Source organism: Lepus europaeus, chromosome 23 (assembly GCF_033115175.1).
Source record: "Lepus europaeus isolate LE1 chromosome 23, mLepTim1.pri, whole genome shotgun sequence".
Lineage (NCBI taxonomy): Eukaryota > Metazoa > Chordata > Mammalia > Lagomorpha > Leporidae > Lepus > Lepus europaeus.
Window position 1 is genome coordinate 17,238,374 of NC_084849.1, and position 16,479 is coordinate 17,254,852.

The 16,479-nt window shown below is 56.4% G+C and overlaps 1 protein-coding gene across 2 annotated transcripts in view; it reads right to left on the reverse strand.

Annotated features, from left to right (window-relative positions):
- Positions 1-16,479, reverse strand: part of SART3 (spliceosome associated factor 3, U4/U6 recycling protein) — a 39,399-nt gene continuing 22,920 nt past the window's right edge. For both annotated transcript variants that reach the window (XM_062182306.1, XM_062182307.1), the window contains exons 9-19: positions 16,310-16,417; positions 15,054-15,131; positions 14,876-14,934; positions 14,075-14,184; positions 8,693-8,805; positions 7,435-7,511; positions 6,858-7,026; positions 4,281-4,729; positions 2,902-3,054; positions 1,587-1,777; positions 1-985 (exon numbers count right to left, since the gene is read on the reverse strand). In XM_062182306.1, coding sequence (XP_062038290.1) covers positions 808-985; positions 1,587-1,777; positions 2,902-3,054; positions 4,281-4,729; positions 6,858-7,026; positions 7,435-7,511; positions 8,693-8,805; positions 14,075-14,184; positions 14,876-14,934; positions 15,054-15,131; positions 16,310-16,417 — 1,685 coding nt within the window. In that variant the 3' untranslated portion in view covers positions 1-807. The remainder of the gene's footprint in view (positions 986-1,586; positions 1,778-2,901; positions 3,055-4,280; positions 4,730-6,857; positions 7,027-7,434; positions 7,512-8,692; positions 8,806-14,074; positions 14,185-14,875; positions 14,935-15,053; positions 15,132-16,309; positions 16,418-16,479) is intronic.

A 16,479-nucleotide genomic window follows, 5' to 3' on the forward strand; every position in this document is an offset into this window, starting at 1 on the left:
TTGACTTAGAAAAGTTCTGTTTATAGCTACAGGCCGCCCTGAGGAAGGTTCTGAGCACCACTCAGCAAGAAGAGTTTAAGAGAACTTCTGTTTAATAAACAGAGCTAAACGGGGAGCACTGAAGTTTGCACTTTTAAACAAAACCAAAGGGCTGGAACTCAGGGTTTAGACAAGAAAAGCCAGTCGGCAGGCAGAGGAAGTGGCCCGCGGCAGGTGGCACACAGCCCCCGGTGCAGGTATAAAACAAACATCTGGATACTGCTTTTAGGAAACGAAACCACAGGCTGAGGTGTCATTTACAAACACATAATAGAAAAACACACAGCCCCCGAACAAAACCCATCGGACTGCTCCTACGTGGCCTCCCCTGCTCCCACCCTTCCTAATAGGCCGTTCTGGTGAGTTACTAGCATCTGCCAGTCCATCTTTTAAAAATTAAAAGAGTGATGGGCACGTATACCGTGCAGGTGTGAGAGAAGTGACTTAGAAAAAGGGCTGGGGCTGGCTGGGGGCGTGGGGACGAGCGGGTCTCCACGCTGCCCCAGATCCAGCTGCTCCTCACTCGGGAAGACACCCACGTGCCTCAGGATGCCACGCCCTGGAGCTCACGTTCCTGCCGTCGCCCTCAATGTGAGGGAGCACTGAAGCCGCTTCACGGGGAACAGACTCCCCTTCTGTCTGACCCAGAGGAAGAGCTGTGGCCGTGGGTGGGCACTGGGCCAGTCCCTTCTGTCCCCGGAGAACTGCCGGGGGCAGGCGGCCCGCCTGGCCGGCGAGAAGGCCTTTCCCGTCTCTCGCAGAGTCCGCTCACTTTCTCAGAAGCAGCTTGGCAAAATCGGCATTGGACATCTTGGGCGCCTCTGTGGCCTCAGGGGCGGCGTTGGCAGGACGCGGGGCGGGGCCGTTCTCAGCCTGAGGAGTCCCAGCACCAGGGCGCTGCAGGGCACGAGGCAGCAGAGAGAGCTGGGTCCTGCCCTTCCCCCGCCTGGAAAAGCAAACACTGACTGTACGCTTCAAAGCAGTGACCCGCAACCCCCACGGTACTGTGAAGATGAGCCAGGATCCCTGCACATCACGCAAAGTTCATGATGAAAACTGAAAACCCACCAGAGGAGTCCCGTCCCTGTACCTGGCTGTTACTTAAAAGCCACTGCAGGACGCTCTGCCTGCTTACCTCTGGCCAGGACCGACTCTGAGCAAGTTACACTCTGGGGGTGAGAGAAGTGGCTGCCACCTCCGAGACCTCTCCAACCACCCTGCAGCCTGGCTGCTGTCGGGCAGAAGGCGCGGCCTCTCTAGGGACCACAGGCCGGCAAGCACAGGCATCAGGGGGCGGGTGACATCAGCAGGGCCAGCAGAACATCTGACCTTAGACTAGTGTCACCTGGCAAACACGAGGCAGGGCCCCGCTGCCTGGGCCTCCTTCCAGCCTGGACTCGCCTTGGACACCTTGCCCGGCAGAACCACGGGGGTCATCGCCGGGAGAGCAGGCCCACGTGCTCTTGTCCTAACTCCTCTTACTAACAGGGACTAACTTGCCTAGTCTAGCCCTTCATGGACGGGCGCTGGCCAGGACAAACACTCACGCTCCGTATATCTGCCGCGGCACCAGGGGGCCACCCGGCGCTTTCCTGGCCTCTGGCTTCTCTGGAGCCTTCCTCTGAGGGGGGTTGCTGATCGCCACTTTGATGACGTTCTCTCTGATGGTCATGCCGTCCATCTTCATCACAGCCTGCGACGCCTGGGATTCGTTTTCGTACTCCACGTAGGCCAGGCCCTGGAAGAGACATGATCAGAGCCAGGTTAGCTGCCGCACACTGAGGAGCAGCTTCCTCCTCACTCTGCAAAGCAGGCACCTCATCAGCTGGCTCCCCTCCCCACGGCTGCCACCCTGTCCACAGCTTGACTTCCCTCCCTGCTCCTCTCCTCCCTGCCGGGAGTGACTGCAGTGCAGAGGAGCCAAGTTCAGATCACCCTGAGCTTGCTCCCCAAGAGACAAAAAAAGTAACAATCAGACCAGCCTAAGTCCAGCCAACAGACTGAGGAGGTGGCTGGGGACAGACACAGGGGAGCAGCCCTGGTGCCCAGGGGAGCGCCAAGGTCTCTGCCCCTCCATGCCCTCCTTCCCGTCACACTCCTCAACGAAGTCTTCATGTACCTGCATGGCTGGGCCGCGGACAAGGGAGAGGGGGCCCACAATCACGTCTCAACAGCAACTGCTGACAGGTGGAGCAGAAAGGAGTGGGCCGCAGAGGAGGATGTGCTGAGGAGTCCACTAGAGGCCCCGAGGTGGCCCAGTGAGGGCCTCAGGGAGAGCAGTGGTAACAGCAGAGGGACCCCCTCCCCGAGGCCTCTAGCCAGGGGTCCACACTGCGGCTCTTAGGAATTTGTGATTAATTTAATTTCTAAATACCTTATTCCTCTGTAATACACACAGCTGCAAATAGTTTCACCTGACTCTACATGGGGCAGGCGTCGTGGTACAGCAAGTTAGGCCATTGCTTAGAACTACACCTGAGTGCCAATTTCAATTCAGGCTACTCTGCTTCCTGCTACTGTGCCCGGGAGGCAGCAGACAATGGCCCAAACACTTGGGTCCCTGCCACCCACATGGAGACCCAGATCAGATGGACCTCCTCCCTCCTGACTTCGGCCTGGCCCAGCCATTCGGGGAATGAACCAGTAGATGAAAATCTTTCTCGCTCTCTCCTCCTCTCCTGATCCTACTCCATCACTCTGCTTTCCAAATACACAAATTAATCTTGAAAAAAGTATCTGCCTCCACATGGAAGGAGAGTCAGCGTGCGTTCCTTGCCACTGAATCATCATGGGGAACCCACGCCAGAACGGATAACCCTCGGCAGACGGGCAGCCGAGGCCGGCCGTGCACCCCCCGCTGACCTTGGGCTTGCCGGCCCGGTTGGTGACCAGCCGGAGGTCCTTCACGGTGCCGTGAGCCTTGCAGATGTCCTCCAGCTCCTCTTTCGTGCAGGAGAAAGGCAGGCCCGAGATGAACAGCTTGTGTTTCTCCAGAGCGGTGCTGTACCTGAACACCTGCCGGAGGAGGGAGAGAAAAAGACGTGCTGTTCCGGCCGCGCCTGGCACGCCAGCCCTAAAGGACCGGCACCGTCCAGGGAGCCCGCCCCTGCAGGCAGACCAGCACCAGATCTGGGCTCTGACACTCATATCAGGACCCCGGGGACAAGTCATGTAGCCGCTCCAGGCTTCTACTTCCTCCTCTGGAAAGTGGCAGGAACGCAAACAGGCACAAGCAGAGCTTGGGTGAGGACGCCAGGAGGCAACGCGGGCTCTGGTCATTCCGTGGGAAACAGCCGCCGTTACAGTTCCCGTTTTCCTATCACTACTGAGTCAACTACTGCGAGCTTGGAGTGACCAGGCCTTGAGTCAGCCCTCAGGCAACCAGCTCAGGGCAGGCCTTAGTGTCTATGGAAGCTTAATTCCTAATAGGATATAAAAACCTCTGTGCAGAGGGGCCGGCTCTGCGGCGTAGTGGGTAAAGCCACCGCCTGCGGTGCTGGCATCCCATATGGGCGCTGGTTCAAGTCCCGGCTGCTCCACTTCTAATCCAGCTCTCTGCTATGGCCTGGGAAAGCAGTGGAAGATGGCCCAAGTGTTTGAGCCCCTGCACTGGCGCAGAGACCAGGAAGAAGTTCCGGGCTTCTGGCTTCAGATCGGCACAGCTCTGACTGTTGCAGCCAATAAGTGAACCTGAGGATTAAAGACCTCTCTCTCCCTCTCTCTGCCTCTCCTTCTCTATCTGTGTAACTCTGACTTTCAAATAAATATTTAAAAAAAAAAAAAAACCCCTCTGTGTAGAGAGGCCAGCGCCATAGCACAGTGGGATAAGCTGCTGCCTGCAGTGCCAACATCCCATATGGTCAGCAGTTGGAGTCTTGGCTGCTCCACTTCTGATCCAGCTCCCTGCTAATGTGCCTGCGAAAGCAGTAGAAGACGGCCCAAGTGCTTGGGCCCCTGCACCCACATGGGAGCACCAGATAGAGTTCCAGGCTCCTGGTTTTGGCCTGGCCCAGCCCCAGCCACTGCAACCATTTGGGGAGTGATCCAGCAAATGGAAGATCTCTGTCTCCTGTCTCTCCCTCTCTTCCTCTGTAACTCTGCCTTTCAAATAAATAAATCTCAAAAAAAAAAAACAAACAACCACCTTCTGTGTGAACTCTGAACGTGAGTGCTGTGGGCACAAAGTGCTTCATCTGTGTAAAGCAACCCCCCGTGAAGGGCATTTTCTCCAGAAACATTACCTTAAAATTGGGGTTTTTGCTCTTATCCACACAGGGGGAAACAAACATTGGCCTCCCTTCTACGCTCTTCCGGTCCAACTCCAGCGCCTGAAGGGCCGACTTCTCCTCTTTAAACTCCACGTAGCAGTAGCCTCGGAAGTCCCCGCGGTTGCTGAAAATGGGGCGGATCTCGACCACCTCCCCACAGGCCTCAAAGAGCGGCCTGAGCTTCTCGTCCGGCTCCTCCATGCTGTAGGGCAGATTGCTGACGAAGACGGTGACGCTGTCCTTACTGCTGTCGTGGGGCACCTTGGGCACGTCCCTCTTCAGGGAGGCCGCCTTCTCCTTCTGCTTGGAAGAGCGGTCGACGTCTATGGGTTTCCCGGTGACGGCCGATTCCTGGGCCCCATCGTGCACGGCTCCGGCAGGGGGGACACTGTTCTCAACCCTTCTGCGCTTGGCGGGCTGCTCTGCAGGTTTTCCAAAGAAAAGCAGCCACAGTTTAGGGACCCTTCTCTTCAGTGGGTTTCCCACGTCGCTGTGACATGGGCGTGCTCCTCCCCACCAAGGACCATTCTGACCTGGCACTGTGGGACTCAGCAAACTCTCCCACCTCAATGACAAGGGCTAAGTGGGCTACATCATAAATCCTCTTGTCCACTCAAACTTTAAAGGACAAATCCCAGGGACCTCTGCTACAAAGGGAGGCCAGCAGGGGCGGGATGGGATCTAGGAGTCTGCGTGGAAGTGACCGCGGGCGAATGTGCTCCATGGCCCACTCTGGAGAGCCCACAGCGGGTGTGTGGCCCTGAACCCGTAAGAAGGCGGAAGAACACTCCTCAACGCCCCCTCACCACCGCCTGCAGTGGGAGCGCTGACCTCCCTGGTGCCGGCGCCTGCTCCCCTCCCGGCCTTCCCGTGCAGTCTAAGCCCTGCACACTGCATTCAAGAGTGTCCTAGGTTGGCCGTGGCCGGCAGGCCCGCCCACTGTCGCTGTCCCCCTGTCGTCATCTGAGCTCAACCCCCATTATCTGCGGCTCACACAAAGGCCAGACTGCTCTGTGCCTGCACGCTTCGCTGACGCTGGTGCCCCCCTCTGCTTCCTTCACTGCCAGTCACTCCTCCCTGGAGCCCCAGGTTGACTGAATGACAACCCTATCACCACTGTCCCCTGGCCGACACCCCTGGACCAGGAGAAAGTGTGGTCCTCCAATGTCCAGAGACGAGTCTTCGCCGTGGGTGGCTGTGCTGATGTAAACCTGACCTATGTCTGCCCACCCCTGAAATCACATGGGTGACACAGCACTGGCAGGAAGAGCCTACCAAGTCAAACCATTAAGTGGGGCCACGGAGGCAGGCCCTGTGCAGGTGGGGACCGCAGTGTGGTAAAGGACACAGGAACCCAAGATGGGGGTGTGGGCACACACAGGAAAGCCGTGGCAGCGAGGGCACTGTGAGAGGAGAGGCCACACACAGTGAGGAGGGCCCCTGTGGAGGGAGGCAGGGACCACAGGTGGCTGCACAGAGGACTGGGGGACTAGGGAATACTAAGGATAGCAGTACAGCAAGCAGGAAAGGGAGAAAACCAGAGTGAACCCTGAGTGTTATACTGCAATGGAGCAATCGGTGTGAACCGGCAGTTTTCAGTATACACAGAGTTATGGCTATAAACGCACATGTATGCCCATACACATACTATCCCTAGCTCCCACCATGCTCGGGGCCTGGCAGCAATAGCATTCCAACAGCAGTGAGCCCTCCAGCACCCTCTAAGCACCATTCCCTCAAAGGAACCTTGGAGAAGGGTGGACTCCAGGGCCGAGTCACAGACAGCACAAGACAGCCCTGGGTGTTGCACACCAAGGACAGGTCAAAGAGCTCTTGTTAGCCAAATCTGAGAAGCAGAGCATCAACATAAGTAACTATGGTTACAAATTAAAACTGCTGAAGGACGCAGGAATCCATGAATCCACATGACAGCAATAAACGAAGCAGCAGTCTGCAAGCTGGATGAGGAATTAGGACACTGCCCTAGGCTCAAAGCGCGAGGCAAACACCCATCACCACACAACCACCATGAAGAGGGAACGAGCAGCTCCGGAGCACCACCTTAGTCCTGTGACGACTGCAACCGCGTGCCACCTGACGGCTGCGATGCGAGGACGGGCCTCACCACAAAGATGCACAGCCTGGGGCATCACACACACACAGCCAGAGGGGCCCTCGACAGAGAGGACCTTGAAAACCGTGAAGGCCAACAAAGAACGACTAAGGAATGTTCCAGACTGAAGGAGACTCAAGGGACAAGACCACCACGCACAACGTGCGATCCTGAACTGCATCCTCCCGTCACAAGGGCGCTACTTGACAGAGCGTGGGACAGGAATGGGCTCTGAGGACTGGGCGGTAGGAATGGTCAGCGTTCATCCTGATGGCCGGATGACAGCCACGGGGAAGACACGCCGTGACGTCATCGCAGGGGCCCGGGGACGTGCTGGGAACTGACCCGCACAGAGTGCAGGACAAAACTTCCCCGGCACTGTTCCTGCCTCTCTAAGCCCGAGCTGCTTCAGGACAGAAGCTCTTGCACGGTCTCACCTTCTTCCTCGTCACCCCACTCTTTGTCGTCTTCCTCCTCGGCGGGGCGTTTGTCTGTGCTCCTGGTCTTTTTTTTCTTCTTCAGCGCCTTCTTCTCAGCCCGGGCCCTCTTGCGCTGCTCCGCCTTTTCTTCTTCCTGCTGGGCGAGGGCTGCTTCCTTCTCGGCAGCCTAAGAAATTGGGAGGAGGGCGCTTGGGTGCATGTCCTGACTTGTGATAAGGTGAGAGTTACAAGGGGAGAGAGAATGCAATCCATCTCCCAAATGATGAAAAAGACACGGAGGGTCCTGCCCACAACATCCCACTGCCAGGGCCCCTGGGGCTGCCCCGACCAGGTCTACGGGGTCTTCAGCAACATCCCCAACCATCACTCACTGAGAGGAAGGCTAAGCACCAGCAGCCCAGGGCCCTCACAAAGTGGGAGTGCTCATGCTCCACTAGCTAAGCGAAGAAGACTCCCTCTTTGTCTATTCCAATAAAGTTCAGGGCCCAAACTCCCCGACAACACATGAGAAAGAACTGTCAGTTTAAGAGGCGACTGGAAACAGGTTTGGTCTTCACACGGACCCCGCCATCACCTTCAGCCTCTGCTCATTCACGCGGGCCAGTCGGGTCTCGGTTTTCTGGACGGCTACATCCCAATCTTCCAGAGTACCTGGAGGGAGAGAAGCCAAACGTGTGCTCCTTCGGTCTGGAAGGACATCACTAAAATGTCCTCGACTTCCCCACACCTCCAGAGCTCTCCCCTCAGATGAGGAGGCCTGGACAATCAACTCCTCTTTTTAAGAAAATTCCATTTGCGTCAGCCTGAAGTTTGGACTTCTTATGTGCCTTTGATGGCAAAGAAAATGAAAATGTTCTAATGCAAACAGTACATTCATACTCAGACTGAAGAACCCGGAGGTGGCTAAGCCGCCACCATTCCCTGTCGGTGTGCCTTCCGTTAAGAGTGCCAGCTACTCAACTTATGATGTAGCTCCCTGCTAATGCACCTGAGAAGCAGTGCATGAGTTCTTGCCATCCAGATGGAGTTCCTGGCTTTGGGCTTCAATGTGGCCCAGCCTGGCTATCGTGGCCACTTGTGGAGTGAACCAGCAAATGGAAGATCTGTCTCTGTGTCACTCTGCCCTTCCAATAAATAAATAAATCCTTAAAAAACAAAAACAAACAAAAAAAGACCTGAAGAATAAATTTAAAGAGACACTGAAGTGTGTTGAGCTGTCTGGGCATCCGATCTGCAGACTAACGCCCGTAGAACACTTACATTTCCCCAGCTGTTCTGATGCTACAACTTACTACTGGAGGCTCTAAAACTCGACCAGCAGTGCACATGTGCCCAAAGGACACATGGGCCCTGCCTGCCTGAGCCCTGTCTGTCTAGGCCCTGCCTGTCTGGGCCCCTGTCTTTCTGGACCCTGCCTGTTTGGGCCTCTGTGCTGTGCAGACACTGCGATACGCAAATGGCTCCCAACTGGGCAATCTTGCCCAACAAGGGACATTTGGCAATGTTTGAGTTGTCACACGGGGCTGGGCTGAGGGCTCCTGGCCTCCAGTTGGTAGAGGCCAACAATGCCACTAAGTGTCCTGCAACACAAGGGCCAGCCCCCACCCACAAGTGATTCAGGGGCCCTGGGCTCCGCCACTTAGAGAATCCTCCTGGTGGCCAGAGAATCTGACAAGAGCTACAGGAGGACTCAGCCCCACCGGCGAGCACCGTGGGACGTCTAATGACACAGCACAGGGGAGGGCGAGGGCCACAACCACAGTGCCTCCACATGGGCCCCCCTTGAGAGCCCACCACTGCCTTCCAGTCACCACGGAGAGCTGAGGGCCTACCTTCTGTCCTCTCCATGGTGAGCAGCACATCACACACGTGCTCGGGGTAGTCGCTGGTGCACTGAACGGCCCGGTGCAGAGCCTTCCGGCAGTGCTGAGTGTCACCGTGCGCCCTAGGGCAGAAAACAAACAGTCGGTGCTGCCACGACACCCAGCAGAGGCTACTGTCTCCCAGGGGGCTGCTCTCCCACAACACCCACTTCTGAAGAGACCCTCTCTTCCAACACAAGGGCAGGCTCCCTCTAAACGAGCAAGGTGCTACTTGAAAATGCTCTGGGACAGTGGTCGCACCCACTCTGCCTCACAGGATCACATGCGCAACACTGGGGAGCGGGGCAGGACAACAACTCCATGAACTTGATGCAACCCCCAGGACACTCCAGTGTGCAGTCCTACCCGAGGGAGAACACTCAGCCAGGGGACCGTCAATGTAGTGTGGCCTCTCCATCAGCGTGGAGAGGTGCACTGCGCTCACAGCACCAAGCAACAGTTAGAAAACAGGGGGCTCCCATCTCCGTTTTAAAAAATCATAAATATATGTCGTCATACCTATTAGGGAACCCAGAAAAAAACTAGAGCAGCAGTCTTGAAGGATGACCCAGGCACCATTCCACCCCTCTCAGGGCCCTGCATTCGTGCCACCTCTGGGCAGTGAGGAGTGGGGGATGGGGCAGAGGGGACAGACGTTCGGCAAAGACATCCATTCTCATGCCAGAGCCCCTGGATTCAAGTCCTAGCTCTGCTCCCAATTTCAACTTCCTGCTTGTGTACACCCTAGGCGGCAACAGGTGATGAAGGCGCAAGTGGCTGAGAGTCCGCCATGCAAATGGGAGACCCAGACTGAGTTCTAGGCTTCTGGCTTTAGCCTGGCTCAGCCCTGGCTATTGCAGGCATTTGGCAAGTGAACCAGCATATGGAAGCGCACTCCCTCTGCCTTTCAAATGAATAATTTTAAATGTTTTCAAAAAGTCCTTTCGTAACAGCAGCCACGTATAACTGGGCTTCTCCACTGTGCTGCAAAGGCAATGGTGGTCCTGCCCCAATCAGGCAGTGTGCACCTTTCCCCAACGCCGTGTGACAGCTGGGACACACACAGGACGCCCTGCACCCCGAGCACGTGGGCTGATACAGGGAAGCACGTGCGTCATTGCTACGGCTGAAGGCTGAGCGAGTCACTCAGCTCAGGCAACGCCATTTCTACTTGAAAGAGGAGCCGCCTGACAAACGACTGTGGCCCTGGGTATTTGGCAAGACATTCCCAAGAATTCAGGATGAGCCCGCAACTTCCTGGGAAACCTATGGCATCATAATCAGTCATTGCAAGTGAAAATCAGCGTCTGAAAACCTGCTATCTGCCACTCTGAGTAGGGCAGCTCCTACGTGACAGGCTGTCCTGCTAGGACCAGGGAGCAGACGAACAACGGGGCGTCGCGCGCCGGGGATGCACCTGTCCACCTCTGGAAGAGCTGAGCAACTCAGCCCGAATGGACTTTGCAAGCACAGCGCACGTCCCAGGACCACAGCACCACACAAAAGGTAAAAAGCCCTTGCGAAGCACAAAGCAGACAAATGGAAGTAATGTAACAACGGGAGAAGGTTCTGTAATACAGCACGTTGCAAATGCCTTTAAGAAGCCATCACCTGCTGAGTTTTGCTGTCTGATGGAAGAGCAGCCACAACGACCCGGACGGGTTCTAAAACAGCCCCTTCTTCTCTAACCTCTCCTCTAGGTGAGGCCACACTCCCTTCGTGCTCTTCAGTGGAAACAACAGAACACAACAGTCTGACAGCAGACACACGGGGCTAAGACTGACTGGAGATGTTCACAAAATGTGACACTTTTCCCACTCAATGATTTTGGGTTTGGAAAACACATTTCTCCAAAAAAAACAAGCTATTTATGTTAATTTAATGGATTTATTTTTAAATTAATAAAAGTAAAACACTGTAAGTTTCTCAGTGTTATCTCCTAATACTGGGAGTATCCAACACTACAACCCACAGAGGTAACAGCTCTCGGTGGCTCTCGAGTGTTACGAGTGTGAAGGGGCCCTGAAGCCAAGGAGGGGCAGTCAGCAGGCACTGGTAGAGTCCTCTCTGGGGGGCCAGTGAGCAGGCACTGGTAGGGTCCTCTCTGGAGGGGAGGGGGGCAGGCATTGCTAGGGTCCTCTCTGGGGTGAAGGGGGGCAGGCACTGGTAGGGTCCTCTCTGGGGGGCCAGTGAGCAGGCACTGGTAGGGTCCTCTCTGGGGGGCCAGTGAGCAGGCACTGGTAGGGTCCTCTCTGGGGGGGAGGGGGGCAGGCATTGCTAGGGTCCTCTCTCTGGGGGGCCAGTGAGCAGGCATTGCTAGGGTCCTCTCTGGGGGGGAGGGGGCCAGGCATTGGTAGGGTCCTCTGGGGGGGACTGCAGGCAACTGGCACCTTCTCACACATTTCTGTAAACACTCTATTTTAATTCAAGCACATATTATTGTTTAAATGGGGCTAAAGCAAGATATTCAAAAAAGAAAAAAGTGTAGAAATGCATTTGATGGCATGCACTGTTCAAGACACACTGAGCAGAAAAGCTAGCTGTACTTTCTATGCTCTCCAGGTTATGAGTATTTCACTACCGTAATTACTGTGAGTGGTTTTCAAGGCTTATGATATGTGTACACTATACATATGCTGTTTTTGCATCCTCATTTTTAAGTCTGAGCATGAGAAAGTCTCAAAGCACATAACCTAAAACAGTGTATCCAGGTCAGCAGCTGCAAAGCAATTGGAATTTTTTCCTCTTTGCTTTTTAGTATTCTACTTTTCTATAAACTAAACAGCTCCAAGAAAGTCAAATTAAAACAAGCATTCTTGTCCAAAAATGAAAAAAAAAAAAAACCAAATTAGAAGAAACGCAGGCTGTAAGAGCCCCTGACACAAATTTTACACGTTTGGTTCCCTAGCCCTGCCCAGTAAAACGTACCATTAAATGAAAGCGCCAGCATGAAGGCAGGCAGCCCAGCTGTGAGGAGCAAACCCAGGCCAGCCAGAGTGAGGCAGGACTAAAGAGAGGTGCAGGCCTAACAAGTTCTGCCTCCCCCACTTCTCGCCCAGCCCTCACCTCTCCAGGCTGTAGTACTCTGTCCCCCCCATCCCAGTCCTCACCTCTCCAGGCTGTAGTACTCTGCGCCCCCCCCACCCAGCCATCACCTCTCCAGGCTGTAGTACTCTGACCCCCCGCCTCGCCCAGCCCTCACCTCTCCAGGCTGTAGTACTCTGCCCCTCGCCCAGCCCTCACCTCTCCAGGCTGTAGTACTCTGCCCCCCGCCTCGCCCAGTGCTCACCTCTCCAGGCTGTAGTACTCTGCCCCTCGCCCAGCCCTCACCTCTCCAGGCTGTAGTACTCTGCCCCCCGCCTCGCCCAGTGCTCACCTCTCCAGGCTGTAGTACTCTGCCCCCGCCCAGCCCTCACCTCTCCAGGCTGTAGTACTCTGCCCCCCGCCTCGCCCAGTGCTCACCTCACCAGGCTGTAGTACACTACCCCTCGCCCAGCCCTCACCTCTCCAGGCTGTAGTACTCTGCCCCCCGCCTCGCCCAGTGCTCACCTCTCCAGGCTGTAGTACTCTGCCCCCGCCCAGCCCTCACCTCTCCAGGCTGTAGTACTCTGCCCCCCGCCCAGCCCTCACCTCTCCAGGCTGTAGTACTCTGCCCCCCGCCCAGCCCTCACCTCTCCAGGCTGTAGTACTCTGCCCCCCCCCGCCCAGCCCTCACCTCTCCAGGCTGTAGTACTCTGCCCCCCGCCCCAGCCCTCACCTCTCCAGGCTGTAGTACTCTGCCCCCCCGCCTCGCCCAGCCCTCACCTCTCCAGGCTGTAGTACTCTGCCCCCGCCCAGCCCTCACCTCTCCAGGCTGTAGTACTCTGCCCCCCGCCTCGCCCAGTGCTCACCTCTCCAGGCTGTAGTACTCTGCCCCCCCCCGCCCAGTACTCACCTCTCCAGGCTGTAGTACTCTACCCCTCGCCCAGCCCTCACCTCTCCAGGCCGTAGTACTCTGCCCCCCGCCTCGCCCAGTGCTCACCTCTCCAGGCTGTAGTACTCTGCCCCCGCCCAGCCCTCACCTCTCCAGGCTGTAGTACTCTGCCCCCCGCCCAGCCCTCACCTCTCCAGGCTGTAGTACTCTGCCCCCCGCCCAGCCCTCACCTCTCCAGGCTGTAGTACTCTGCCCCCCCCCCGCCCAGCCCTCACCTCTCCAGGCTGTAGTACTCTGCCCCCCGCCCCAGCCCTCACCTCTCCAGGCTGTAGTACTCTGCCCCCCGCCTCGCCCAGCCCTCACCTCTCCAGGCTGTAGTACTCTGCCCCCCCCCCCGCCCAGTACTCACCTCTCCAGGCTGTAGTACTCTACCCCTCGCCCAGCCCTCACCTCTCCAGGCTGTAGTACTCTGCCCCCCGCCTCGCCCAGTGCTCACCTCTCCAGGCTGTAGTACTCTGCCCCCGCCCAGCCCTCACCTCTCCAGGCTGTAGTACTCTGCCCCCCGCCTCGCCCAGTGCTCACCTCTCCAGGCTGTAGTACTCTGCCCCCCGCCCAGCCCTCACCTCTCCAGGCTGTAGTACTCTGCCCCCCGCCTCGCCCAGTGCTCACCTCTCCAGGCTGTAGTACTCTGCCCCCGCCCAGCCCTCACCTCTCCAGGCTGTAGTACTCTGCCCCCCCCCCCCGCCCAGCCCTCACCTCTCCAGGCTGTAGTACTCTGCCCCCGCCCAGCCCTCACCTCTCCAGGCTGTAGTACTCTGCCCCCCGCCTCGCCCAGTGCTCACCTCTCCAGGCTGTAGTACTCTGCCCCCGCCCAGCCCTCACCTCTCCAGGCTGTAGTACTCTGCCCCCCGCCTCGCCCAGTGCTCACCTCTCCAGGCTGTAGTACTCTGCCCCCGCCCAGCCCTCACCTCTCCAGGCTGTAGTACTCTGCCCCCCGCCTCGCCCAGTGCTCACCTCTCCAGGCTGTAGTACTCTGCCCCCGCCCAGCCCTCACCTCTCCAGGCTGTAGTACTCTGCCCCCCGCCTCGCCCAGTGCTCACCTCTCCAGGCTGTAGTACTCTGCCCCCGCCCAGCCCTCACCTCTCCAGGCTGTAGTACTCTGCCCCCCCCCGCCTCGCCCAGCCCTCACCTCTCCAGGCTGTAGTACTCTGCCCCCGCCCAGCCCTCACCTCTCCAGGCTGTAGTACTCTGCCCCCCGCCCAGCCCTCACCTCTCCAGGCTGTAGTACTCTGACCCCCGCCCAGCACTCACCTCTCCAGGCTGTAGTACTCTGACCCCCCGCCTCGCCCAGCCCTCACCTCTCCAGGCTGTAGTACTCTGCCCCCGCCCAGCCCTCACCTCTCCAGGCTGTAGTACTCTGCCCCCGGCCCAGTACTCACCTCTCCAGGCTGTAGTACTCCAGCCACATGTTGGCGTACTTGGCGTTCCCTCTGGTCATGATGCTGTCCCAGAGCTCCCGGGCCTTCTGCATGTTATTGCACAGTCGAGCCTAAAATGCATCGGCTCAGTTAGAAAGGACTGAAGCCTGCTAACAGCACCCATCACAAAATACCCTGAGACAGACACGCGAGGTGAGCCCCTGGGACTGCCCGCGTGACCCCCAGGCCTCCCTCCAGTGCTGAAGGCTAAGGCCCACCACTCTGGCCTTTCTACTGTGACAAGGCACAAACCATCTCTCTCCGCCTCTTGCAAACCGCAAACAGTCCGGAACGAGATGCCAGACGCCAGCTTCTTTAGCCTGACTCTCCCTCAGTCTCGGTGTCTCACGGAGCCTGGTGTCCTTGGCCAGTAACGACAGCTTACTTCATGTTCTCATTACCTGGCCAAGGGGCCATCTCCTACAGCGAGTCTCCCGGGCCTGGAGGCCCTGTGTACTCCACTCCCCGGGCACCCGCTAACACGCTAGCACTCAGCATATACTCCTGATGCTCCCACAAATGTGCCAACGAACAAGCATAAGAAACAGCAACAAGTAGCTGGCATCTGCTGCACGCGGGCCAGCTGGAAGCTAATATTTTCACTAAGAGATAAACAAATGTACATCCAGCTATGTAGATAACACGAATTCTCATGATGCCTGCACCATTACCTGGGATTCACAGGATTAACATTATTAATATCAGTAACATGTTAATGTTTGATAGGTGGATGAAACTGACAGATTTATCAAAAACATTTACCTCGATCCTAGCCCAGTTCTGCATGATCACGCAGCTCGGATCTCCACTCTCACTGAAACCTTCAAGGAGGAAATTAGTTAGAATGAGAAGGACCCTGCAGACAGCAGCCTTGGGCTGAAAAGCTGCACGGACCGAGAACGGGCGCGGCAGCCGGCAGGGCAGGGCTGGGCAGACTTACGCTCCTCCACCTCCTGCTGCAGGTGCTCCAGCGCACGCGTGAACGTGGCCCGCAGCTCCTCCAGCTCCTGACTGGAGTCTGTCAGAAATGCCAGGGAGAGACCATGAAAACACAGCAGCCCGCCACTAACCTGCTGGGAGACCCCTACACACCCCGTCCTCAGTGGGAGACAGAAATAAGACCGCCAGCCCCTGCCCGCAGAGCAGGGAGAAAGCACAACGGAGGGCAGCGCTTGTGCTTGGTTATTTTTTTTTGGGGGGGGTGGGGACAGGGGAAGAGCAGAGCAGGGGATCCTGAAGGGGTTCAAAGATTTAAAAAAACACAGCAGTTCTACTTCAAGAACTATGTGAGGTACAGAAAAGGGACACAAGTGCAGAATGAGGGACTGTGCTGCAGTGCAGCAGGTGACGCTGCTGCCCGAGACACCGGCGTCCCACAGGAGCACCAACCAGCTGGAGCCTGGGCTGCTTCCTCTTGCAATCCAGCTCCCTGCACGTGCACCTGGGAAAGCAGCACCAACACTTCGGAGACCCAGGGTCCTGACTTTGGGGAGGGAACCAGTGGACGGGTGATTCTCTATCTCTGTCTCTCCCTCTAACTTTGCCTTTCAAACTAAATAAATATGAAAAAAAAAAAAAAAAAAAGAGTGAAAAATCAGAGGGAAGATAAAAGAAGCTGACCAGAGCAAGCAAAAGACATAAGGACCATTAACTCTCCTCTTTAGAATCTACACCACGACTTGTTAAAGATGTAGATGGGGGAGCCGGTGCTGTGGCGTAGCGGATAAAGGCGCTGCCTGCAGTGCCAGCATCCCTTATGGGCCCCAGTTCAGGTCCCAGCTGCTCCTCTTCTGATCCAGCTCTCTGCTATGGCCTGGGAAAGGAGTAGAAGATGGCCTAAGTCTTTGGATCTCTGTGCCCATATGGGAAACCTGGCTCCTGGCTTCAGATCGGCCCTGCTCCAGCCATTGCAGCCATCTGGGGAGTGAACCAGCGGATGGAAGACCTTTCTCTCTCTCTCTCTCTCTCTCTCTGCCTCTGCCTCTCTGTAACTCTCTGCCTTTCAAATAAATAAATAAATCTTAAAAAAAAAAAAAAATAGATGTAAACGGAAGAATTTCTGGGGAAGCAAAGTTATAAATGGCTGGTCTATACTCTTTATTCAAATTCAACATATCTGGGGAACTGGACCATCTCACCAAAAAAATGTGTTTTAAAACAAATCAGTTCACAAGTGAAACACACACAGCTACATACCTTGCTTGAAATCAACCCTCCTCCTCAGGTAATCGAGGTACGTCTGCCAAATCTCCACATAATCAGTGGCCTGGATGAAGCCCGCATTCAAAGCTTTCTCGAAGGTCACTGGAGTTGGAGAAAAATCAGGATTTGTTGCCAATTCACAAAGAAGCAAAACATAAAAGCTG